This window comes from Lipophrys pholis (assembly GCF_963383615.2).
Source record: "Lipophrys pholis genome assembly, chromosome: 12".
Classification (NCBI taxonomy): domain Eukaryota; kingdom Metazoa; phylum Chordata; class Actinopteri; order Blenniiformes; family Blenniidae; genus Lipophrys; species Lipophrys pholis.
In genome coordinates this window covers 20378931-20403680 of record NC_137641.1, presented here as the reverse complement: position 1 = coordinate 20403680, position 24750 = coordinate 20378931, and the positions used below count along the sequence as shown (strand labels likewise).

The 24750-nt window shown below is 40.7% G+C and overlaps 4 protein-coding genes across 9 annotated transcripts; 3 read left to right on the top strand and 1 right to left on the bottom strand.

Annotated features, from left to right (window-relative positions):
* The first annotated feature begins 436 nt into the window (after positions 1–436).
* Positions 437–8319, top strand: gmcl1 (germ cell-less, spermatogenesis associated). 2 transcript variants are annotated; one of them, XM_080477669.1, is made up of 16 exons: positions 437–610; positions 771–792; positions 2497–2676; positions 2791–2914; positions 3014–3110; positions 3200–3297; positions 3394–3506; positions 3592–3657; positions 4258–4342; positions 4432–4522; positions 4643–4783; positions 5168–5237; positions 5380–5455; positions 5531–5676; positions 5762–5849; positions 5939–8319. In XM_080477669.1, exons 3-16 carry the CDS (start codon positions 2504–2506, stop codon positions 6077–6079), a joined length of 1509 nt encoding a protein of 502 aa, XP_080333795.1. In that variant the 5' UTR covers positions 437–610; positions 771–792; positions 2497–2503; the 3' UTR covers positions 6080–8319. The 2 variants fall into 2 exon arrangements, with proteins under 2 accessions (XP_080333795.1, XP_080333794.1); XM_080477668.1 differs by having other exon boundaries at positions 450–792.
* A 1221-nt stretch (positions 8320–9540) lies between these two features.
* On the bottom strand, positions 9541–12376 carry fam136a (family with sequence similarity 136 member A). Its single transcript, XM_080477689.1, has 3 exons — positions 12094–12376; positions 11860–12000; positions 9541–10251 (listed from the first exon to the last, which is right to left on the bottom strand). Exons 1-3 carry the CDS (start codon positions 12178–12180, stop codon positions 10063–10065), a joined length of 417 nt encoding a protein of 138 aa, XP_080333815.1. The 5' UTR covers positions 12181–12376; the 3' UTR covers positions 9541–10062.
* A 981-nt stretch (positions 12377–13357) lies between these two features.
* pcyox1 (prenylcysteine oxidase 1) lies at positions 13358–18957 on the top strand. Of its 2 annotated transcripts, XM_080476383.1 has the most exons (8): positions 13360–13560; positions 13690–13835; positions 14008–14214; positions 14319–14493; positions 14586–14797; positions 15723–15875; positions 15970–16453; positions 18371–18957. In XM_080476383.1, exons 2-8 carry the CDS (start codon positions 13724–13726, stop codon positions 18384–18386), a joined length of 1359 nt encoding a protein of 452 aa, XP_080332509.1. In that variant the 5' UTR covers positions 13360–13560; positions 13690–13723; the 3' UTR covers positions 18387–18957. The 2 variants fall into 2 exon arrangements, with proteins under 2 accessions (XP_080332508.1, XP_080332509.1); XM_080476382.1 differs by lacking the exon at positions 18371–18957 and having other exon boundaries at positions 13358–13560; positions 15970–16811.
* Positions 18958–19829: 872 nt separating this feature from the next.
* On the top strand, positions 19830–24629 carry LOC308118089 (uncharacterized protein). Of its 4 annotated transcripts, none has more exons than XM_080477322.1 (13): positions 19839–19940; positions 20080–20133; positions 20226–20252; positions 20738–20788; positions 20871–20903; positions 21004–21024; positions 21109–21144; positions 21243–21278; positions 21392–21424; positions 21553–21567; positions 21702–21740; positions 21829–21861; positions 23087–24629. In XM_080477322.1, exons 1-13 carry the CDS (start codon positions 19886–19888, stop codon positions 23098–23100), a joined length of 447 nt encoding a protein of 148 aa, XP_080333448.1. In that variant the 5' UTR covers positions 19839–19885; the 3' UTR covers positions 23101–24629. The 4 variants fall into 4 exon arrangements, 2 of the variants coding, with proteins under 2 accessions (XP_080333448.1, XP_080333447.1); XM_080477321.1 differs by having other exon boundaries at positions 21240–21278; XR_013935861.1 differs by lacking the exon at positions 21553–21567 and having other exon boundaries at positions 19830–19940; positions 21240–21278; positions 21392–21432; positions 23087–24627.
* Positions 24630–24750: the final 121 nt, after the last annotated feature.

Below are 24750 nucleotides of genomic sequence, written 5' to 3'. Positions count from 1 at the left end.
ACTAAGGCTGTAATTGATAACAGTAATTTAAATGTCCCTATTTCTTCCAAGAAACATTCTTATTTGCATCCCACAGAATGGAATCACATGAAATTTTTTTTAAATAAACTAGAATATGGTTGAAAAGTCTTTGTTTTGGCATTCATATATGCATAGCATAAAAGCCAAAAAAAAAAAAAAAAAAACGTTGTTTTTAAGAACTTTCTACATTTTTACTGCCTTAAATGGTTGAATAGTAATTTTACTGAGAAAAATAGGGAAAATCTATGTTTTGAACCGACTGTACTTTATATTATCATGACTTAAATCAATAAATTAAGAGTTCACATTAAAAGTTCGCTGTTTGAATTAAACTGGGGTTTTTAAACGTTTGAGAGGCACTGACTTGTGTGATTCCTCCGTCCAGCCTCTGAGGGTGCTGTTGAGCTCAGCGAGTGTCGGTGGTAACCAGTAAGAGAAGAAGTATCACAAAAGCAGCAGCAGTTTTTCGAGACAGTTTCACATTATCATCCTCATCGTCACTGGACTGTAATCTTGCTTTAATGTAGGACAATGTCACTGGGACCAGAGTGAGGGTTTCAGTCCGGAGGGTTGAGGGGAGTAGCAGCCGGTGAGAAGTTACGCTGTTATTGTTTTCATACGTGGTTCTGTTGTTGGTGAATTAGCCAGCTGAGCTAGCTCTGTGTTAGCTCCCCTCTGACTGGATCGAGTCGAGATAATCAGTCGCTTTCTGCTGTCCACGTTTACCCCACACCTCCTCCCCCCCTCAGCCTGCCGGACCACATCCACCGGGTGAGTTCTGCAAGTCGCAGCTTTTGATAAACACACAGTGTCTGGTGTGCATGTCCCTGCTATGGGACTCTTGTGGATGTGTGTCTGAATTCACTCTGGTTTTATTCTCTCAAAAATCAACCTCTATATAATTGTGGGAAATTCTGTCCATTTCTGTTCAATGAGGTCTACATTTGCAAGGCATTTGTTGGAGGATCAGGAGAGTAGAGTATGTAAGATACCTCCATGGAAAACTTACCAAACAGTATTTACTCATTCCATTCTTTACTCATACACAACCACAACAGCTTTGTCGTAAACAATGGGTGATAGCATTACATTCTGCAGCATCAGTGGTTCGAACTGAACTCCCAAGCTGATCCCTCCAGTGTGAATGTCAGGACAGTGGTCAGATCTTTCCATCTTCTCCACTCCAGATCAGTGACCTCCACTGACTGATCTCTCTGCATTGAAAGGTGCCAATCGGACTCCTAATCATCAGCACCCGGTGGAACCTCAAACTAAATACAGCAGTTTGCGGCTCCAGCCAATAAAAGTCGTTTAGCATTAGCAGAGTAGATTTGTTAAGCTTTTCATGGGTGTAACGTACATACACATCTCTGCTTAATATCACACAATGTCCCTTTTAAATGTGGATTTAAAAGGAGAATACGCAGATTTTCTAACAGAGCAAGATCAAGATGCTAATATGTATTGTTACAAATCTCTTACTTTTTGTGTTTAGTTCATTCAGAATGTTATGACACGATTTGGGAAACTGGACACGTTCACAACAGATGTGACCTTTTTCACAAGATGCTCATCAAACTTTAGTAGTTTGAAATTTTATTGCAGTTTAAACAAAAATGGATGTATGATAATGAGTTGTGATCTTCAGCAGTTTTAACAAAAAACTCAATGCCAGATTTCTTTTCAACTCCAGCTTCACAAAAGCTTGTAAATAATATTGCTTAGAGATGTGGAGACTCAAGACAAAAACAATTGATTTATCAAGATATCACATGATGAATATTTAACTGATGCGGCATTAAATTTGCTCTTGCGTAATCAGGAGAGTAACAGTTACTCTTTATCACAGAGCTACACCAACCAAAGCTCCAGAGAGAAACAATGATATTGATTTGCAGACATCTGTTGCTTTAAGATATATAAAAAAAGCAGACTTGTCATAACAGTTGTTTGTATGTAGGTTAAAAACACTTAATTACACTTAATTACACGTCAAAAACTGCTCCCTTCTTTGACATTTATTTATTATTTGCATGTGATGGGAATAATTTGTTGACATCCTTGGGGACCATCACAAAATAAAGATTCAACTTCACCGGGTGGGAAAATGATAAAGACCATTCTTATGATTAGATTTCATTTTTAAACAGCAGCTTCATAATGTGCCAGAGATGTAAACTATGTGGAACAAACGAGAGAGATTCAACTACAGTGTAAAGGTCTTTAATAAATGTGAGGTCTGACGCAGACAAATAGTTGCTACATAACTGAAATCAATTCGTTCACTCTGAGAAGAAACCGGAGAAAAAACTTTCTGAGAATTGAGAATGCAATCCACTAACTCATTTGTTTTTACGTCAATAGAAAAGTTACTTTTTTGTTCCCCTGCATTTCTTGCCTTCTGGTGATTATGTGTGAGATTTATTTTTGTTTTTTTTTACTTTTCCTGACTGTTTTGTTGATGCATTTCTAAAGGACAGAGATGGGAAGTCTGGGCAGCAGGTTTCAGTCCATCTCTCCACCAGAGGAGGCTTTAGAGGGCCAAAGCACCACCCGCAAACACAGCTGCGAGTGCAAGAAGAGAAAACGAAACGCTCAGTGTGACTGTGACAGCGAACAAGAGGAAGACGATGCCATCCTGGATACACCTCGCAGGCAAGTTCAGTCAAAGCACCAACGACCAGGCCGCCGTCCAACATCTCTGTCACCAGTGTTCCGTGTTACTGCTTCTTATGGGTGCTCGCTCTGGTTTTCTTTTTCTTTGAGCAGGAAGAAATTGAAAAGCACATCAAAATACATTTATCAGACCTTGTTCTTGAACGGGGAAAACAGCGACATTCGGATCTGTGCTCTGGGACAGGAGTGGAACCTCCACAAAGTGTACCTATGTCAGGTACAAGAAACACATAAATCATTTTATTATTAGGTCATGTTCTTTTTCAGTATTGCAAGTTATTTTGAACCCATTGCCCTTTTTGCTCGCATTTTGCAGTCGGGTTATTTCTCCAGCATGTTCAGTGGCTCTTGGAAGGAGTCCAACATGATGGAAATCAACTTGGAGATCCCAGACCAGAACATTGACACTGAAGGTGGAATTCACAGACGCCAAACTTCAAACGACTCGACCTCAGTCCTCACTTCTTTCATTGACGGCATTTGCTTTTCTGTGTTGGCGTAGCTCTGCAGGTCGTGTTTGGATCCCTGTACAGAGACGATGTTCTGATCAAGCCAAGCAGAGTCGTCAGTATCCTCGCTGCTGCTTGTATGCTACAGCTGGTCAGTGTGCTCTCAATTGCTAGTTTGAATGTAAAATGACGGAGTTCCAGGGTAGAAATCCTAATTGAGTCTCGTGTTGTGCTCATGATGTGCCAGGACGGCTTGATCCAGCAGTGTGGAGAAACCATGAAGGAAAACATCAGTGCCAAGACGGTGTGTGGCTACTACACATGTGCGAGCATCTACGGCCTGGATTCAGTCATGAAAAAGTGAGATTACACACATGTGACTGGGTATATTTTAATTGATTTTTGTTTTCAATGTTCTTATCCTGCACGTGTTTTATATCGGCAGGTGCCTCGAGTGGCTCCTTAACAACCTCATGACCCACCAGAATGTGGACCTGATGAAAGAACTTGGGTATGTGTGAATTGTGACGTCGTCTTAGTTCATCTAAAACAAATATGGAGAAGACTGAGTTCATTTTTTGACTGAGTTATTCCTACACTCGGAACTTATAAAATAAAACAGATATAAGCATTTCTAGAATTTGGATTAACTATAGGCTCTATTAAAAAAAAGGTAAAATATCAGATCTTATGCTCGGGGCAGACCTAGGACACGCTGGAGAGACTATGTCTTTCGGCTGGCCTGGGAACGCCTTGGGGTCCCACCGGAAGAGCTGGAGGAAGTGTCTGGGGCGAGGGAAGTCTGGGCTTCCTTGCTTAGACTGCTGCCCCCGCGACCCGGCCCCGGATAAGCGGAAGAAAATGGATGGATGGATGGATATCAGATCTTATGTTCTGATGTTATTGAATGTTTTGTTTTTGAATTGATGACTTAAAGCTAAAATGATAAAGAATAAAACAGGCTTCACATATTTTCCGCTGCAACGGTGATAGAATTGTGTTACCTTCTACATGCTTATATGATTTACGAGTTGATCGTTGAGAAGCAATCTAAATGCTGTCCCAGTTTTGCTGATCATGCCGACTGACTTCCTCTGCACTTGGTTTACAGTGCAGAGGTGATGGAGCAGCTCATCCAGTCATCAGACCTGTTTGTCATGCAGGTGGAGATGGACGTCTACACAGCTCTGAAGAAGGTAGATGGAAAGCGGGTGCTTTCACGTGCCGCCGCTATGCCGTTGTCCTTGTTCCTTCATTTGACCCATTGATCATTTTGTCTGGACAGTGGATGTTTCTCCAGCTGAATCCGTCGTGGGATGGACCCATCAAGCAGCTTCTGGCAGACGCTGATGCTTGGCTCTGCAAACGCAGGACAGGTACTGTGAGCCACATCTGTTCAAGTGAGATCTTCGCACAGATTCTCGTATGAGGGCGGTAACAAACTTCCTTTTTTTTTCCTCTCGCTCTCTCTCTCTTCTGTGACTGTGGTCATGCAGACATTTGTGAGAAGGAGCCTTTCTTGAACACGGACGAAGGCGCGCCTTTTTGTTCAGTGTTCAAGTTTGTGCGACTTCAGTACATCATCAACGATCTCGCGTCTGCACGCATCCTGGAGAGGGACAATATTTTGCCTCCTGGTAATGTGTTTCCTTTCAGATATAAATCGACCATTAATGCTTCTCCTTTTTACATTGTGTTGATATAATTATAGACAGATTATGTAAGGATGGGCCATCGAGCGCAGACATGTAAATGCTCACACGCACGCACAGTGGGCACATCTGATTTTATTCTTTTCGCATCTTCTTGCATCTGTTTGTGTTAATTTGTAATCATTTTAATATCTTTATAGGTTTAATTAAACCCATTTTTTTGGGGGGGGGGGGTTATTCTTTAATGCAGTTAAGTTGTTTTGCTTCTCTATTTATCTGTTTTTATCTTTTTGTTGTCTGTATCATTTATGACACATTTTGCTTATTATTGTATACTCATATTAGGTCTCTTTACACTTAATATTTCAGATTGGCTGATGCACGTGTACAAGAATCAGTGGTTTGCGATGCTCCGAACAGAGTTTGACAATGACAATGGGTGAGTTTATGAGACTAAATCATCATATTGATTCCATGAATTTTTTAAAAAATTATTATTATTATCATGCAGCACACGTTTTATTTGTGCCTACTGAGATTTGGAAGTTTGCTGTTGCGATGCCAAACATGTTTGTCATTAGTCCCCAGGAGCCAAACAAAGACGAGTTTGAGCTGAGCAGCATGAGGTGTGGCAGGAAACTCACTAAAGATGGAGATGTAAGTTGTTAATTCCGTTCATGTATCTTTATTTTTACATTTTGTTCAATAACCGAGACGTTCTTGTTTTCTCAGTACTGCTGGCGGTGGACGGGCTTCAACTTTGGTTTCGACCTGTTGGTGACCTACACCAACCGTTTCATCGTCTTCAAAAGGAATACCTTAAGTCAACCATGTGGGGGCGCCGTGAGTCTGCAGCCACGGAGGCATCTGGCTTACAGGTCAGTTGTGCCAAAAAGAAATTAGAGTTTTGTGTCTCGAAGTTTTAATGAGCTTCCCATCTTCTTTTTTGTGTTTTTAATCAAGGTTACGTCTTGCCTCCTTTGACACCCGCGGCAAACTGATCTGCAGTCGTTCCACAGGTTACCAACTTCTCACTCTTGAAAAAGACCAGGTCAGTGAGCACTGTTAAAACTCAAATGTCACCTCATCCATCTTTTAAAGACCAGATCTAACCTTTTGTCTTTCTTGATCGTCCCTCAGGAGTATGTGGTGATGAACCTTGACAGTCGGTTGTTATCATTCCCTCTTTACGTGTGCTGTAACTTCCTGTACACGTCGCCTCACTCAGACCACCGGGTGGATTCTTCAGAACAAGAAAACACGACTCGCAGCATGTCCTGATGGCCGCAGAGCGACCATTTCTACCTACCAATGTTCTGGTAACACGGGCGACACCGAAACAAGCTCGTTTGTACAATCCACCGCCATTTCTAACACCATTTTGACATTGGACACCTCGTCTGCATGCTCTGTAGCTCAGTGGGATGTCTGGACAAGACGTATTGTTTCTGTGTATTCAGCATTTGGGCACATTCATTGTGTGTATGTGAGGTTTACAGTGCAACAGACTGCGCTGTGATCAGCCGACACTGAAAACCTCCGGCTGTGACCCTGCACCTCAGAGCTTCAAAGAACAACCGTGGCGACTGTGCGAGGTCCATTGACCATACACTCGTGGCACGAGGGCATTATCATCTTGGAACGTGAGAAGAACAGCAGAAGAAGAAGCCTCAGAACAACGTCAGACTTGCGCAGCACCGACGAAAGTACAACTTTACTTTAACAATGGAAATTGTGAGTTGAGGTCCTTTGGAGTTCATGAAGATGTATTTTCAAACTGAGGACGAATGTAAAGGTCAGACGTGCCTCCTTTGTTGCAACTCTGCACGTCTTTGCTGCTACGTCAACGGCTGCTTGCCTGCTCAGTTGAATGGATCACAGCCGGCGACGGCACGAGATGGACGTCACCTCCCAACTGTGAGATGCGGTAAAAACAGCTGTTTGCCTCATGATTGTCATATCTCACTTATATTTGAACATATATATTAAGTCCATTATAGTCACCATTTCAACTGTAAAAAAAAAAACTTCATGTGGTTAAAAACAGAATTTGAAAATGTCCATGTGAGCGTAGCGGAGGTCATGGGAAACAGACCTGATCTGTCCGGACGACAGCCTTATTTTCATAAATGACGGGAGTCCAAACACTATTGTGTTTGCAAGATGCTGTTTCATTCGGTGTTGATACTCCTCAGACGCTGAGAAGGTTCCTGCAGCATTTACCAGCAAAACTGTCCAATGTCCTTAACCGGTGTTCCGGCGGTCTCCTGTTCTCCTCGTGCAGAAGCTGGTTTCTGTTTGGTACACAGGGACACATTTTTCAAGCTGCTCCCACCACAGCTTCGAGTGTGTTTGTAAGTGTTGTTGACATGTTTTCCATCTGGATTATCTGATCCGTAGTCGTCTGGCGACTCTGTAAATTGTTTGTTACCTCATATTGTTTATGCGTCCCGCGAGATGTGGGAATTCTTTGTTTTGAAGCAGAAATGTACTGACATATTGCTGCAACTGTTTTAAGTTCAAATTCAAAGCTGTTTTTATTTGGCCTTATTTATTTTTTACTATATTTGTATTGATGTTTCTTTTTAAAAAGCAAATCATTTTCCACTGCCAATAAATTGCCCTTCATGTTGGGCTGTGGTGCTATCTCATTATAGTGAAGGTCTTTATTATAATCTGCATAGTAACATCTTTAGGGCTCAGTGGCTCACAGTTTTGTTAAATGTCAACGTATTTTGGTTTGTTAATCTGGGATTTACCATTGTTTATTTTATTGCAAATGCAACCTATTGAGTTTTAGGTCAGTGAAAATGTATGACTTTGTCCTCTGCTGAATATAACTCAGGATTATCAATAAGGAAAATGGCTTCAGAGGTACGAACATACTTGGAATCCTTCAAGTTTTGCCGTCATCTCTGCATTCATATTTGAAATAAATGAGGGATAGAAACACGTTCAGCCACTAAAGACCTTCCAATCTAATCCGGTGACTCTAGAGATAACCTTTATCTAAGTGCAGCCTTCAGCAGTTGTTATTCTACACTTGTATGATGAAAACGACCAAAAGCCGCCCCTGTGGTTGAGCATCTGGTGAGGTCTTGACCTCGAGGGTGAGAGATCAGATCTGAAGCCCATTCAGAGGAGGAGGGCATCTCGGGTAAAACACTGAAGACCTGAAGTAGATTTAATTTCTTGAAAAACTGAAGATTATCACATGTATATGTAATCACAGATTAGCGTTTTCCCATCTACTGTCTTGTTACTGATGTATCACAACAAATATTCATTCATATCCTGTTTAACTGTTTATTGGCTAAATAATTATTCTTCTTCCACTGCCAACTGTCAGTTAAACCAGTATACTTATATCTGGACCATCAACATTAACAGTAAATGAACTGCGTTTTTACCGTTATGGTTTATTTATATACTATTTGTGAGGGTGCCATTGAAAACTGTTGCCTTTCTTGTATTATTATTTGTATATTATTGAGTATGTTCCTGTTATTAAAATACTTGTCAAAAAAGCATTTGTCATCATTCTGTGTCAGCATCAGTATGCAGAGTTTCTTTAAAGCTAAAATAATGTAATACTGAGGTATTTAAACATCTTAGAAGATAAGAAGACAATTATCTGAACAGGAAGAGAAGTCTGAGGTACATTAACTCTTTTATTCCTATTCTGCTACTGCTGACAGATTTGATGTGTTTACTTCTCATAACCATAACTAGTATACTGTGGATGGATTCTAAAAACAATTCAATAACTGTCAGTAAGCAGCCATGTGATCATAGATTAGTAAGTACAGAGGCTCTCCAGTCCCAGAGTTGTTTATTTCTAACACAAGCTATTAAAAGTGGAAGTTATCTTGAAAAAAGGGGAAGAAGCAAGTCGATGTCAAATGAAAACACCAGTACCCATTTTCAAATCTGTATTCAACCTTTTTTTTTTTTTTAAATCTCTATGCTCATTACAAAATAATAATAAATAACTGTTTTCACATGAAATTCTTTTTTTTTTTTTTTTTTTTTTACTGGTCTTGTAAAACAAGTGTCAAATATTGGATGACCAATCCTAAAATAAATGTAATCCATTTTGGTCAGTAACTCGTGGAAGATTCACAAACCCTGAGGTGTATGCTTCTCAAGGGAAACTGAATCAGGCCAACTGGACTCGGTCGTACGTGTCGGAAGATATTTTGCCTTTTTCCAAGTGTCGTCACGAGTTCCTGCTGTTGTCTTGTCTCACCAGCAGTGTAGCACGACATATTTAGCACAGCGTTGTTTTTGCAGTGGAGACATTTGTCACCTATTTAAATGATTTGTACACTACTGCTTCTGTGTCCCGTTTAAATGATGTCATTCTGTTCCTGTGAAATACTGTGTAATATTTTTAGATAATCTCAACTAAAGCAAAAGCAGCTTAACAGGAAGCAGCCATACAGTTATGTGGACTTACATTGTTGTGAATTTTGAATGCTACAACTTGGGTTTTCTGAGAAAGTGACATTGTTTCAGGGATATTTGGGAGTACTGAGGTACCTGAAAAGCAGCATCAGATTAAACTGGCAAGTGTGTAACCTAAGCTTGCATGGCAAGTCAAAATGTCAATCTAATCTGGAACAGAGTGTTTCAAGTGTTTTTACATTGATGCTTATTGAGAATGAATCAGATACTGATCATTTCTAGGTTCTCATCATTACAACATAAAAGCGTTTTGAAAGAAATATACATATAAACATCCAGCAGATGGCAGTCACGTTTATTAGCAACAAACACGGCTACATCCTCATGTTATCCTGAAGCATCAGAGACACAATCCAGTTTTCACATTTTTATAGTTTTAAGGAACATATATGACAAATGCAGAGTTTGCCGATTTGCATATCACCACAGAGTGGACAGTGAAGTGTGATGACGGTTTTCACTCTAGTTAGAACTGTAATGCTCAGATCTGCAATTATTAAAAAATACACACCAACAGGTCACTTCACACAATGTCAGAGCTGATACGTCATTCACACTAAATAACTTGACACAGTTTGCACGGCTGAAATTCTTTCTTGTTGCAGATAAAGCAGAGGATTTTCCAGCTCCAAAACCAAATCTCACCGTGGGCAGTTTAATATCTCTAGAAACCTACAGGGTGTGACACTCCACCTGCTGAGGTGTTTCTGCCCTGCTTGTCATCTGTTGCTGGACCAAGCTCTGCTCTGCTCTGTGTGTTTTTGTCTAATGGGCCCGGGAGGCTCCCGTACCGACCCTCACTGCTCTATAGAGTCCAAATTGTCTTTGAGCCTCCGGGTCATGCTGGGGAGCAAGTTAACATGGTCGTCCACACAACTGCCCACGCAGCGGTCCATCAGCGCGCGGACAGCCGGCTCCTTGGCACCAGAGTCAAAAAGATCCTTTGCCTTGTCGTTGCAATGCATCGTGCATCTGGTGAGACGATCCTGACGGGGAGTGAAGAGGGTTTTGTCATTTTAGCCAAATAAGGAAAGAAATGACACAAACTTTACACAAACATTTGGACTAAAATCATTTCACATGACTTCCATAAGGTGTAACGTCAACCCTACAGGGTGAGCACAGCCCTTGATAAGACCTCAGCATGCAAAGTAAACACTAATATGTTGTTGTTTAAGTGTCACTGTACAAAAATACGTTGTGCCATGTATTTGATATTGTACAAATGTGTCCTGGTACTTGTACACGGTTCAACATACACTAAATGCGATGACTGTAATTAGCAGTCATATGGCTTAAAGTCAGTCCTCTTCATTTACTCAAGCATCTCAAGTTGTTGACTTAAAGAGTAGAAACAAACACTAGAAATTATATTTGAAGAGTGACATCTTAGTGTTATATCATCCTACACAAGCAAAATATATTTCCATTTTATTCTGGAGCAGTGGTTTTTAAAAGTGAGGGGTAGGGCGCTCCGACAGAGAACCAGAGAGAATTTCTAGAACTGAATTTATTGGAAGTGTAATTGGGAGAAAAGTGCAAATATGTATCACTTGAAGAGACTTCCATATATTTCAAATGAAAATCTTCTCACACAGACAAGTTACACTTTATATAGACGATGGATCTCAAAAGTTCTAAACGGTAATAGTTTATCAATAAAAAAAAAAAAATAGAAACTCTGGTTTTAAACTGGGAATTAATCCACAAAACTAATCTGCCAAATAACATAATCTGTGGATTATGTGGAGTGGGACAAAGCATTTGTGAGGCGAGTGTTGAGAGGAGACAATGTGGTTATAGATGATGGGAGGCTCATCCTCCCATACCTTGAAAACAAGTAAAAGAATACCAGGTTGAGACTTTCTACAATCTTGAGCAGACGTGTGAAAATCACATTTATTTGGAAAGCTCATTTTAAGGTAGCTTTTTTTAAGTGGGTGTGTCTACTAGTGTTGGCCTTCACTGTGAGTTTTGGCAGATTAGTGAGCAGAGGAGGTTGAAGCCTTTATTAGAGACAACCTGAGGTGGCCTTTAAGGCAAAAATAAGTTTAAAACCACTGATCTATACAATCTAAGCAGGGAGAAAGGTCTGAGGCACATTAACACTTTTAATCATATACTGTCACCACTGACTACAAGACATGTGGACGTCTCATAGCCACAATAAGTATATTGTTCAAGAACTCTAATACATTCAATCTTATAGAAAGCAGGGAAAAATGGCAACGTGTTAATAGATTAGTAAGTACATAGGATCCCCAGGAACAGCTTCTCTGCACAGTCAAAATCAACGTATCAATGAGGAATAGTCAGACATTAAAAGTGGATGTTATCTTGAATAAAGGTTTGGAAACACTAATTTATTGCAGTTGTGAACAATTCTACAGCTATAAAATAAAAATAAACCTGATTCCATGAGTCCTGTGGTGTGTTTCTCTGCTCCATACACAGTGAACAGTGTGGGTCGGTTGACAGCAGTCAAACCTCCATATAAATAATAGTGTGTGATGTGTTCATGTGCTCACTGAACTCCAGTCAAGACACTGCTACAACCTGAGCGAGGTGTTGACACGACAGTTGGAGGTCCTCACCTGAAACTTCTCCAGCTCTGAGGTGACCAGGCCCTGTGCTTTGGCCAGAGGAGTGTGACACTTCTCGATGCAGTTATGCACCGTAGACATGGAGTCGGAGGAGCGATCGCAGCACTCCGCGCTGCACCTGAACATGCGACCCTGCACGAGACACGGGTCACACAATCCAGACGTTAGTGTGCAGATTCCAAAACTGTGTGCAGAAACTTAGGAGCTGAGCCACGTGACTCCTACCTGCATCTTGCGGATGTGGTCCCTCTCCAGACTCTGCACCATGTCTTCAACCACCGCTTGCACGCGCGCCTGCTGTCCCTCTGCCATGTCTGATCACTGTGCTGCTCCTCTAAACACTTCCGCTTTTCATCCACAAACCGCCCCGCTACCCCTGCCTGTGGTGTACACGGCTAAAATGTAGCTGAGCGTTTTGATTCTACGATTTACTGAAAACTAAGGTCACCTCCATTCAAGCATGGTGCAAGACGACTGACGAGGGCGGCACTTGCGGTTTATTTCCGGTAACGAGTTTTTTACGTTTCCGTTTTCTAGTTTAGTGGATTTAATAAAAAAGAAGAAATACTCGATTGGTAGGAACTCACATGAATATTAATATAAAAAATTGCAATCAGTTGCTTTGGTATGAAACATACATGTTTTAAATATATTTGTAAGAAAATAAAAAAACCTACTTCCGTTCAGTTCATCCTTCAAAATAAAAATCTACGTTTTGTATTTTACATTCGTGTACCTCACCGCTAAATGGAAACATGAATTAACGTCGATCTTACTTTCTGAATTTGGAATTAATAACATATTGCTGTTACTGGCAAAAGATAATCAACATGAAAGACTCTTATCGCTTGACTCTTGAGATCATGTCATTTACTTTTGTTAGTGCAGAAGATAATTCTTCCATTCTTCACTGTAGGTACAAACCTTAAGACAGTATTTTTCATAAAGCTCAATTAAAACAGATTGTTACGCCTGAGTATATTAAATGAAACTATGGCGAAGACTGTCTTCATGATTGTTAATTGAGCTATTTTGACCCTAACATATTTTCAGTACATAAAATATATGTATTATAGAGGGGAAATTCCTCTGTGCGCTCACTTTGATGTGGAGATCTGTAATTTTAAACAGTATTTGATAAAGCTATTAACGCTTGTAATGTGCATCTTTCAGTCACATGACTCAGAAACCTCAACTATACAAAGTACACCCCAATAAGTTAAACTGTTTTATAGAAAAAGCAGACAACTACAAGTTAGTTAGCACATCACAACTTTGTGAACTTTGACCTTGAAACATTAAATAATTGTTGCAGTGTTTATTAACTTTGCTGCAATTGAAAAGCGAATAGTATTTCACTGGTATATTAATTATGCATCGGTTATATGTATATATATATATTAGACTCAATTAGTGAATTCCCGTAGAAGGGTTTTAAAGTCACAAAGGCCACCCTGCGCGCATTACTTCTTATTGTGAAAGTTCCAACATGACCGGAAGTGTGTGTGTCAGTACTTGAAGACGTCCTCGGTCCACTCCGACCTGATTCATCCTTCGAACGGGTTTAGTCAGTTATTATTTCATTGTAGTCTTTTTCAGGTGTGTATATGAGCAGCTGGATGACTTGTTGAGACCGTCTGGTTGGAGTTTCTGTGAGTTTTAAAGTTCTCCAGGAAGTGCGCCTCTCTGAAAGTGAGTCCCCGCTGAACTCTGAACACCTTATCTACGAAAGTGCTCTTTAACTTACTCCACTTGTCACTTTGTTATTTTTTCCCCCGAGTGGCACGTTTGACCCTTGGCTGGCGTTGTTTGTGTGTGCAGATGCTTCCTGGCACAGAGCTGTAGAAGACCCACCATGAATCCACACACGCTGTCTCTGAGAGCCCTGCTCTTCCTGGGGCTCTGGCACTCCGGCAGGAGGAGTCTGGCTTCAGCCCCACAGCTGCAGGATCAGCCCAAGAAGATAGGTAATGGCAACTCTGTCTTGTTTCCTCTTGATGCACTGAACCTGTAAAAAAAAAAAAAAGTGTGACTGTCTGCAGCAACAGCCAGAAAAGTGGGTTGGCTGTACAAAATAAAAAAAATAGTCACCTGTTGGCTCCACTTTTCTCAAATCCGTCTTTCACTGCTCTCATACAGCTGTGATTGGAGGAGGCATCGGCGGAACAGCGGCAGCCTTTTACCTGAGACAAGAGTTCGGACCTGCGGTGAAGATCGATGTGTTTGAATCCGGCGCTGTTGGAGGGAGACTGGCCACGGTGAAGATGGGAGATTACGAGTATGAGACTGGAGGCTCGGTGATTCATCCTCTGAACCTACACATGAAGCACTTCATTGAAAAATTAGGTAAAGCCAACGTACCCTAAATCCTGCTCGATCAAAGATTTGACGCGGAGGTTTAAAACTTTTATAAAGTATTGAATTGCAGTTTATATTTCTTATGTCTTCAGGTCTCCCGCCGAGGAAGGAGCTCCCTTCCAAAATGGCCATCTTTGATGGGAAGGAGCTGGTGTTTGAAGAGAGCGATTGGTTCATCATCAATTTCCTGAAAATGCTCTGGCGATATGGGTTCAACTTTATTCGAATGCAGATGTGGGTGGAGGGTGTCTTAGACAAATTCATGAGGTGAGCTGATTTGACACTTTTCACAGTTGATACTTTTCATCCCTGCAGCATCAACGAGTGTTGATCCACATATTTTCTATTAATTTCTCCAGAATCTACCAGTACCAGCAGTATGGGTACTCGTTCTCCAGTGTGGAGCAGCTCCTGCATGCCATGGGCGGCGATGGCTTCCTCACCTTGATGAATGAGACTCTGGAGGAGGCCATGCTGGCGGACGGATTCTCGCAGGTCTTTCTCAACGAAATCGTCGCTCCAATAACTCGTGTCAACTACGGCCAAAGTGTTCGCATCAATGGCTTTGTGGGTAAGTTTCACAATGTGAGAATATGTTGCGTGTCTGAAAGTGCTGGTGTTGTTTTTGTTTTAACGTATTTTAACGTTCACGGTCCTGCACAGAAAGGCAACGTTTAGAAAATCTTCAGAAATGTTCTTGTTGGCCTCAACAATACAGTTTGTTCAACTATAAAATCTAATTAGCTGATGAATTTGATGCTACTGTCATTTCTCTAGTGATAAAGTATCTATCCTCCCCTGCAGTGTTTTGCAGCAATCAGCTGTTTAGTTCTGGGTTTCAGTGAAGCGTATCCTGTTTCCTAATCTCACCTGATACTGCAACCCGCAGGTTTTCTTTTGCGCTTTGTTTGATATTTTAAGAGCTGATGTGCTTCTACAGTTGGTACTTTCTACCACTTTTGCACAATGATTCGTTCCACCGTTGCCTTTCGCCTACTTTCCTGACAGAATGTTGTGAAACACACAGTACTGTTAAGAGCATGTAATTCTTTCCACACGTCAAATACTTATTGTCTCTCAGGGAGTCCAGAGCTGGATGTACATGTTAAATATGCATTTCATTCTTGTGGGGCCGCGGTCCCGCGTGTCCTGCATGTCCTGCATGTCCTGTCGTCAACGTGCCAGAATCTGATATCGGTGTGCTGAAAGATGTGTTGAAGCAGGGACACTGAGAAAACTATCTCTTTACTGCATGATGGGGTGAAGTTTGGTCAACTTTCAATTTCAAGTATTGTGAGGTCAGACCAAGTATCTTATTCCTTAGAAATCAAAGTATGGCCACCTGACTGTATGAATGTATTTTATTGCATTTTCTTTATTTATTTTTTTGGGGATTACCATAACTGCTTACCTTACATGTTATTCTGGACATCTGTATTTCTTTGCCTGAAGCTGTGAGTTACAGCAATGCTGAGAACCTGTGTGTTGTTGTGCAGGTGCAGTGTCACTGGCGGGGGCAGATTCAGGCCTGTGGGCAGTGGACGGGGGCAATAAGAGGGTGTGTTCAGGGCTGCTGTACCACAGTAAAAGTGAGCTCATCTCTGGCAAAGTGACTTCTGTTTCCTACAAGGTCCGACCATCCAAAAGAGGTACATTTCCTTTTCCTTCTATATGGAAAAACCAGATTTGATATTTCCCCTAAAAAAGATCACACATTTTAATCTAAATCTTTTTATTTTATAGGTACGACGGCCAATTTCTACGAGGTGAGCTATGTTGGGGAATTGGGCTCAGCGCACAGCCTGTATGACATTGTGATCGTAGCGACGCCGCTTCACCAGGGCAAATCTGACATCACGTTCTCGGGCTTCTCCCCTTCAATCCCGTCACATTACCCGGGGCGCTACCACCAGACGGTGGCCACTCTGGTGCACGGGTTGCTTAACATGTCCTATCTGGGCGCCGCCGAGCCCGCCCGGGACTTCACCGTGTCCGACATCCTCACGGTGGACTCCAAGGGCTCCGTCATTTACAGCCTGAGCGCCCTCGACCCCGTGCACATACCCGAGGGTTACAGGCGGCCGCCAGCCAGCGAGGCTAAAGTGTGGAAGGTGTTCTCCCCTCAGCCGCTCACTCAGGAGCAGCTGGAGAACATGTTCCTCTCCCGCGACTCCGTGTCCGAGACGCCGTGGCTGGCTTATCCGTCTTACCGTCCACCACAGCGCAGGTCGCCTCCCTTCATCCTGCACGATCGGATGTACTACCTCAACGCCGTGGAGTGGGCGGCCAGTGCCATGGAGATGAGCTCCATCTCCGCCCGGAACGTGGCTCTGTTGGCCCACCACCGCTGGCACCAGCAGGGAAAGAAGATCGACCAGGAGGACCTGCACACTCGACTGAGAGGAGAACTTTGAAACACGTGAGAACTACTGCGACTCCAGAAAATCATAAAAACTAAATCAATCAAGCCCGTGGCGGCTGGGGGGGTGGGGGGGGTGGGGGCGGGCCTTAGAATCTGTTTTCCTTTCTGCATAATTGATGGTCCTCAAAATGTTCTTGCTTCCCTTCTTAGATCAGATGGATTACAATTAGGTCACATGCTGCACTGGCCCCTTTTTCTTTTTTTTTTATAGCCTGTCCACCAGTTTGTTAAAATGAATGATGATTGGAGGAAAGGTATAATGACTTGATGGTTCTAATTACTGTGCTACTAGGTGCATTGTGGGGGAATAAAAGATCCTATTAATGTATTTTCATTTATTTGATAAACTTAATTTAGACATCTAACGAGTTCTTTTCATGAAATTAGTCACCAAGATGATTTTTTTATTCTTCAACTGAAGGTGCTCTGTAACCATTAGTCCATTGGTCGTGAAGATCAAAATGAAAAGGCTCAAATTTAACTTGGAAAAAAATATGCTATTTTGGTATTTTTTGTACTGATCTAAGCTGCAGGTCCATCTAAAAGGGATTTAAGCTAAAAGTTTTCCTCAATTTTAATTCTTCACTACATATATTTTAAACTGAAATATTTCAGGAGTGTTTAGTTGTTTTGTTTATAATTTCAGCTTCTAAGTCAAAGTGAGCCGCAGTAAAATGGAGGGGGAAAAAAATACAGTATTACAAAAATGATCAGAATGAAAGTTCTGAAATGCTGGAAGCCTTTTCTTTTCTAAGTTGTGAGTGAGGAGGAAAACAAAGAATCAACTTTTTAATGATCTTTAGATGTATATGCAAAACTAGATTGTAAAACAATAAACCGAACTGATGAATAATAATTTGGAAGTCAAATCGGAGCTCCTGAAGAACCTGCAGTGTTTCTTGTTGCAAATGAAAACATTCTGCTGGGACATAAATACTTTTACTTCAAAATCATTTGGTTAAACTTGAATCTTGTGTTTATTTTATGAAGGGTTTTCAACGATAATTCTGATCTTCTGTTAACATGATATCTTTCTGGAGAACTATGGAACATTTACTGAACAACACATTGAGACACTCCTTTCACAGTGAATTACCCCCCCACCTTATCAAAGACACAGCTTCACCAATGTGACCATGTTTCATTTGAACATTTTCTCTCATAAGCAGTTAAATCTGATCTCAGGGTTTTTATTTTGTTTTTTTTTAAAACCAATCTCCCTCTCTTTCTCCACACTATCAGACTACTGTGTTGAAAAATTGCTGCTTTTCCCGCCTCTCGGCACGTCACTGCAAGAATACTGTGGTACTAATCTAAATGGCACAACAAGCAAACAAAAGCTGAATGGAGAAAAGAAATCGGTAACTGAGTGCTGCCAGTTTAAAGTAAAACTCCGTCTCAGATCTCGTCACAACTGAAGTGCATAAACACTGTGAAAACTGCAGGGTGGACACACGCAAGTGTCTTCAGCAAATGTTTATCGGTTTTTTTTTTAACTGTGTTATTAACGTGGCACCACAACGTGTATGAAAGAAATCTGCCTTAAGCGAGTTCTTTGTTCTTTTCTATTGTGATCGGTTTTATACGGTGGCCCAGAAGGGCCAACAACACGACACACCAACATGAGCCACAACACAACAAAACAACAGGAGTTCTTAAAAGCTCTCCGACTGCTGCGTCCTTCCGTTGTGGCGTTTTGTTGTCCCTTCTGGGCCACCGTAGGTTTTATGTCCTCTGATGAAGCAATGTGGTGGTGTAAGTTTTGAAAATCCTTATTTTCATCTCTACTTATATTTATGTGAGTTTAATTAGACCGTATAATCCCGCTAAAATCTTTATTAATCCAGCATTTCCCGACAATGGATTGTGCCTTAAAGCTATCGGAGTACCGGACTCATCCTTTAATGATCTCTTGAGTAAAGTTAGGAAAATGAGAAGATAAATTCCCACATTAAGTCTAAACTGCACTGGTACATGTCTGCTCTGTTGTGAATTCTGGGAGAGTATTCTGTATTCTGTATTTGTGTAATGTTTAAAGAAACTCTACCTTCTGAGGCCGCTTTCAGGTTCCTCAGGTATTTAAAGAAAACACTAGTTTGCTAATTGTTTCTTTTCTCAGTTTCAGAGATGTGTGTTTCTACATTTTTGTAAGAATAATTGTGCACTTTAACAGACAAGCTGAAAACTTTTACACTTATTCCAGTTGATTTAAATAGAATAACTGGACTCTTCCACATTACACTGTTTAAAAATAAATAAATAAAAAAAGTGTTTACAATCGCAATAAATGATGAAACTTTGTCACACTGTTTTAGTAGTTTGTCTGTTTCCAAATGTTTCAGCATCAGAATTCAAACACGTACTTGTATTTTTTGTGGTTATTATATTTTGGTGCACTCTTCAATTTCAGCCTGTGATAAAGCAAAAAAAAAAAAAAAAAAGTAAGGTCAAATTTAATCATTTTGAGAAGTTTGTTGAAAACAAATTAAAAATACAAGATAATATTTAATCTAACTGCACTGACTGACTGAGAAAGGTTCTTATAACCTATGGATCCCAATAATATCATAATTTGAGAAACATTAGAAAACTCAGCCTTCAGCATGGTAAAAGTTTGAGAAAGCCTAAGACACAGAGGTTTGATGTGGTTGAAGCTCTGTCGGGGGCTCCTACTCACACACTGAATCCTTCCTGATAGATTTAAATTCCTCTTTAATGTTTTCTATGTTTCACCGCTGGATTTTGTGGGAAGCAGATTTTACCGGCACAATGCAAATATTTTCAATGTTTCTGATTAAATAAGTAGTTTTCTTTACAGAATTTCAGTGTGACGCATCAGTCAGAAGCCAAGTGAAATCACCCTCCATTCATAAAAGGGAGCCAACATTGTCTTCAGCTCAGATCCATAGAGAGGCTTTTTTTTTTTTTTTTTTTTTTCTTCTTTTCCTTTTTTGTTGCATAAATCAAAAACCCCAAATAAAGGCCCGTGTGACCGAGGAGCCCACAATGGGCGGCATTGACAGACTGAATAAGGATACGTTTGTGTGCTGATGTGCCACCCAGCTGTCCTCTCAGGTAGGGTGGGGTTGGGTGGGGGGGGACAATGGTACCAGAGCCGCCTGTCCTACTTCGACATGTGATCTGACTGAAGACATAAAAGGCCTTAAAATTGTCAACAAGCATTCAAACGGTTTGTGACACCCGAAATATCCTCCGCAAACCAGACCGTCGGCCAAGATGAGATCCGTGGTGCCGCTCTTTGTTTTCCTCGCTGTGGCAGGGTTTGACTCTGGTAAGAACAAGAGCTGACTAAGCCTATAAAGACGTGACGATTTAAGTTAAATTGTTGTTTTTTAATGACATATGTGACTGCGTCTGTTTTATCAGATTTATATTTTATGGAGCCTGACGGGTGTTGTGATGTCTTGTAGTGCTTTCAGCTTCTCTGGAATCTGCAGAAAAAGAGGAAAAAGCTGCTGAACATGGTCAGAATTTTATTTTTTATTCTTAAATGCTTCTAATCAAAAACAATCGTCCTTGCCATGGTTAACCTGATGATGGTTTGTTTTATACGCAGATGGACTGGCAGAGCTAAAGAAAATAGGTATAGTGCACTACTCTGGGTTTTTCAAAAAGTGCCTTGTTTTTTTATTTATTACCATAAATAAATAAAAAACAACCCTAACATACGATAACACATAATATAGAACAAACGGTAAAGACTTTCTTTGTACAGTAAAACCACAGTTTCACTTTTAAACGGGGATTTTCATGTTTCCTTCCTTTTTGTCCACCAAGTTTATAGCACTTTTAAACATTCCATCAACCAATAGATTATAGAGGAAACACTCAATCAAACTTACATTTTATGTTGTTTTATTAGACATACGTCGAAACATTTAAAATGTATTTGAATCAATTCTTCATTTTAATATTTTTTTCATAATTTTAGCTTGCTTATAAGCCGTCACAATCAAAAATGCAATACCTCAAAATGTTTGAATATTATAATATATAATATTATAATATTGCTAAACTTATAAAGTTTTATCTTTAGTTTTGCATAAATTCCTCCCCTCATCCTTTCAGATCAGCTGGAGTTTGATGCTGCTCAAAAGGAAAAAGCAGTTCAGATGAACGGTAGGTTCAAACCCAAACAGCGTAATGATTTTCTTCAACTAAAATGTATTTATTAATTACCCGTTTTAAATTTTCCATCCAGTTACAGAGGAACAGAATGAAGATTCCCGCTACGGTGAGGAAAAAAAAAAAAAAGAAATATTGACTCCCTGTGAGACTAATAACAAGTAACCCAGGTTCACTTGTTAAAATACTGTTTCAAATGTTTGTTCCAGAGGCTGCTCAGGATGGATCCGGTAAGTTCCTGTTCACGCCTCATGGATACCTGCACGTACTGTAACAGAGATACCATCAGTCACCTGTTGAAACGTTTCCCACAGTGGAGGAGCACGTTGAAGCCGAGAGTAACAAGACAGGTGTGTACTCGCATAACATGCAGCTTTCTGCACAGACCACCAGGCCTTTCTGCACCTCAAATACAAACATTGCATAACTGTGACTCTGTGCTCAGCAGGGGGAGGCGGGAGTCCTGACACTGCAGCTCAGGAGGGTAAGAAAGCCTCACTGTTTGAGCAGGAGACCTGCAGATGGCAATAAAGGACAGAGTAGCAAAAGGCAACAATACAGTGAATTGTAAATTGTGGCTTCCTGTATGTCTGACAGAGTCTGAGTCTGAGTCCTCTGAGGAGAGAGACGGTGAGTTTGTGGCATACTTTCTTTTTTTTTTCTTTCTTTCCAGGCAATTTATTTGAGCACATTAAAGCTGTGATTGCAGCTTCTATTCTTCTATCTCTGTTAATATCTGTCTTCATTGTTTTTGACAGGGAGACAGAGGCGGGGTGAGTGTTGTGCATCAATACAATAACAGTCCATATAACACACATTAGTAAAGTGCACATATTTGTTTGTTGTTTTTTTTTCCCCCAAACAGGCTTGCATGCAACCTTGTGATCAATTGTAAATGTCTTTTCAGAGCACCAGGCGGCTGTGACAGAGGTTGTGAGCAGTTTGGGTGAGATCCATTGCATTGAAATCACATGAGAAAACAGCACTTGTGGCTTCCTGCGGTAATTTCCAATTTTCTGACACATCCTCTGCAGATGAGGCCAGCCAAGACGCACCCAAGCAACAAGGTGAACCCCCCCCCCCCCCCCCCCACACACACACACACACACACACACGCACGCACGGTTAACATCATCCTCAGATTTTATTGTCCATATAGTTCAAATGTTCAGTGGAAAGATTGTGAGCTCGCTCCAAAGTACCTGCTGAGGCAAGCTGTGCTGAAATGTTTTGAGCAACTGCAGTTAAGTTTAAATTGTAGGTTATGCAACGAGTTGTTTTGAAAGAAACAGAGCCGGTCACAGCCGGCCCCAGCTAGATTGAAATAGTGTCACAAAAAAACCTTTTATAGTCAATTGCTTCAAAGTCAATTACAAATTTACAACTTGCAAGCTTGTTAAAAAAAAAAAAAAAAAAAAGTGATATTTTTGCCACTTTAATTTACCCTTATAAAAAAAGGGTTATTCTGGAGATGAATCCAAATCACCACATAGACCAACTTTAGTTCTTGACCTCAAAAAGGATTGTTTATTTGAGTGCAGGCCTCCGTATATATGTGAGTAAATCTAGGACAAGAATCCAGGACACTGAGACGTCTGTCCCTGGGTGCTTATTGTGCTTGATTTATACTGTATCATCTTCCTTTGGTTATTTTAGGACCAAGGATGCGTTGTCCCTGCCCTAAAAGATGCACTGGTTTGATATTGAGGAAATAAGGTGTCTATAAATTGGCCGATGCGTCAATACAAACTTTATGAAGGTTGAAAAGGAGCAAAGATCCATGAAAGAAAGAGAATGTTCCCCTGCAGTCATTCTGTATCTTCCTCCTTTGGGGGTATGGTAGGCACTTTCTCACTTTGCACTTGTAAAAAATCACACACTGATGCCTCGTCTCTCATCAATAGCCGCAAAGGAGGAGTGAGTCATACCATCATAAAAGCTCAGGCGAGATGTGATTCATACGCTCACTATTGAGAGCTCTGGAAAACTACTGAATCACGAGTTGTTTTCAATGTAAAGATAGCGTAAAGGAATCCTTTGTGTGCCTGTGTGACTCTGTCTTTGTATTCCGGTGGGGACCTAAACCTCTCATCACACACCATGTTGTAGACCCCCACTACTGAAAATAATAAGATTTCTTTTGGTGCAGACGTTTTTTAAGGTAAAAATAGAAGTTAGGAGAGTAAATTACAACTGATTTTAGTGTAAATCTGCAGAGATGAACGTAAACAAGCGCATTGTCCCCATAAGGCACTGAAACATGATGTGTGTGTGTGTGTGTGTGTGTCACAGATGTACTGGAGTAAGCCGCAGGCCCATCCCGGCGCTCGCCCGACACCCGGTGCCTGAGCTGCACCGGGCTTACTGTCAATAAAAAAATGGGAACAATCCCACCTTGTCTGTACAACCTCTGTGTCTCCTTTTGTCGGCTGTCATGTGCTTTCACACAGTTGTTTCATGGAACGAATTCACAACAGTGTTTGTGTAACTGCTGCTGGGACTTGTGATCAGAAATAGATACCTTCCCACATTTTGAGGGAGTGCTGCTGTGATGAATATCGGCATTGCATCTAATGACGGCCAGGAAAAAACCCACCCTCTGGGAAATTGTTAGAACATGGCGGCCACACGGTGATGGTTGATGACTCTAAATTATCTGTAGGTGTGAATTTCAGTGTGTGTCTTTGGCCGGTGATGGGAAACTGACCTGTCCAGTTGTTTTTTTTAAATTTCACAAGTAGTCGGCTGGATTTAGCTCCAGGATCCAGTTGAAAGAAGCAGTGTAGATAATTGATGGATGATATTTAGAACAACAGCACAACCCTGGAGTATGAGAGCAAATAATAGAATGAAGTAATTGGGCAATAAAAATCAACAAACTGTATTTTTAAGTTGCTGTTTTTCTCTGCAATAACACAGATTGTTCTTCCACTAAATCACAAAACTATAAATGACCCTTTAATGGCTCTGCCAGTTCCCAGAATGCAAATATTGATTCATTCAAATGTGCCGAGGTCGTCCTTACCTCCCACTTCCCTTGTACATTGAGTGAGAGCGCAAAGGGCAAATCCTTTTTTTTTTTTTTCTTTTTTGGGGGGCACACTAACAGTACATATCATTTATTGATATATCCCCCAGCAAAAGAAGCATTTTGCCTTCCCAAGTCTGGTTAAAAGAATGTGACTGTCTTATTCATGATTTATAAATACCAGACATTAAAAAGACAAACATTTGAGGGAGACTAGATAACGAACTGGACGTTCTCGAGCTGCCGCATGACAGAGAACCAGATAACGTGCTGCACGTCCACGGCCTCAGGGAGAGAGCTTGGCTACACCTTTGAACGTTTATTTTTTTTTCAAACCTGGCATGTGGCCATGCTTGGTAACCTTGTTTCATCCAAATTAACAATGTGAGTTACTCAACTTCACAAAAGACATGAACAAAATACTTGTGACGGCTTGTGTGGGAATTTTAAAATTCACTTTAAACGTCTCATACATGAACACAAAACTCAGGTTTTTTATCTTGAAAAATCCCCTTACTCCCAGTTGGTGTGAAAAAATGTGATTAATGCTTTGTTACAAAATCTAATGCCGAGTGACATCAGATTTAATCATTGGCAGTTTTACTTCCCCCTTCATTATGAATCACTGGGTCATAAAGATGTTAGCTTTTCAATTATATCCTCAAAGTCACTGAAGAGTAAAATTGAGCCCGGAAATGTTCTTTAGCGAGTGCCTTTTGACGGGTTCAGCAATATTTTGTACTTCCAAGTCATGTGTGTATTTTCTCCACTGATGCAAATGTGTAACAATAAAAATGTCAACAACAGTATTTTCCCATTTTTATTTCTTTTTTTTTTTAAATTCAAATCCACAAATGTGGAGCAAATTATGTTGATGTGCATTAAAAAAGACAAAAGAAATTTTTTTTCTCTTTGGTACCTAAGGGAA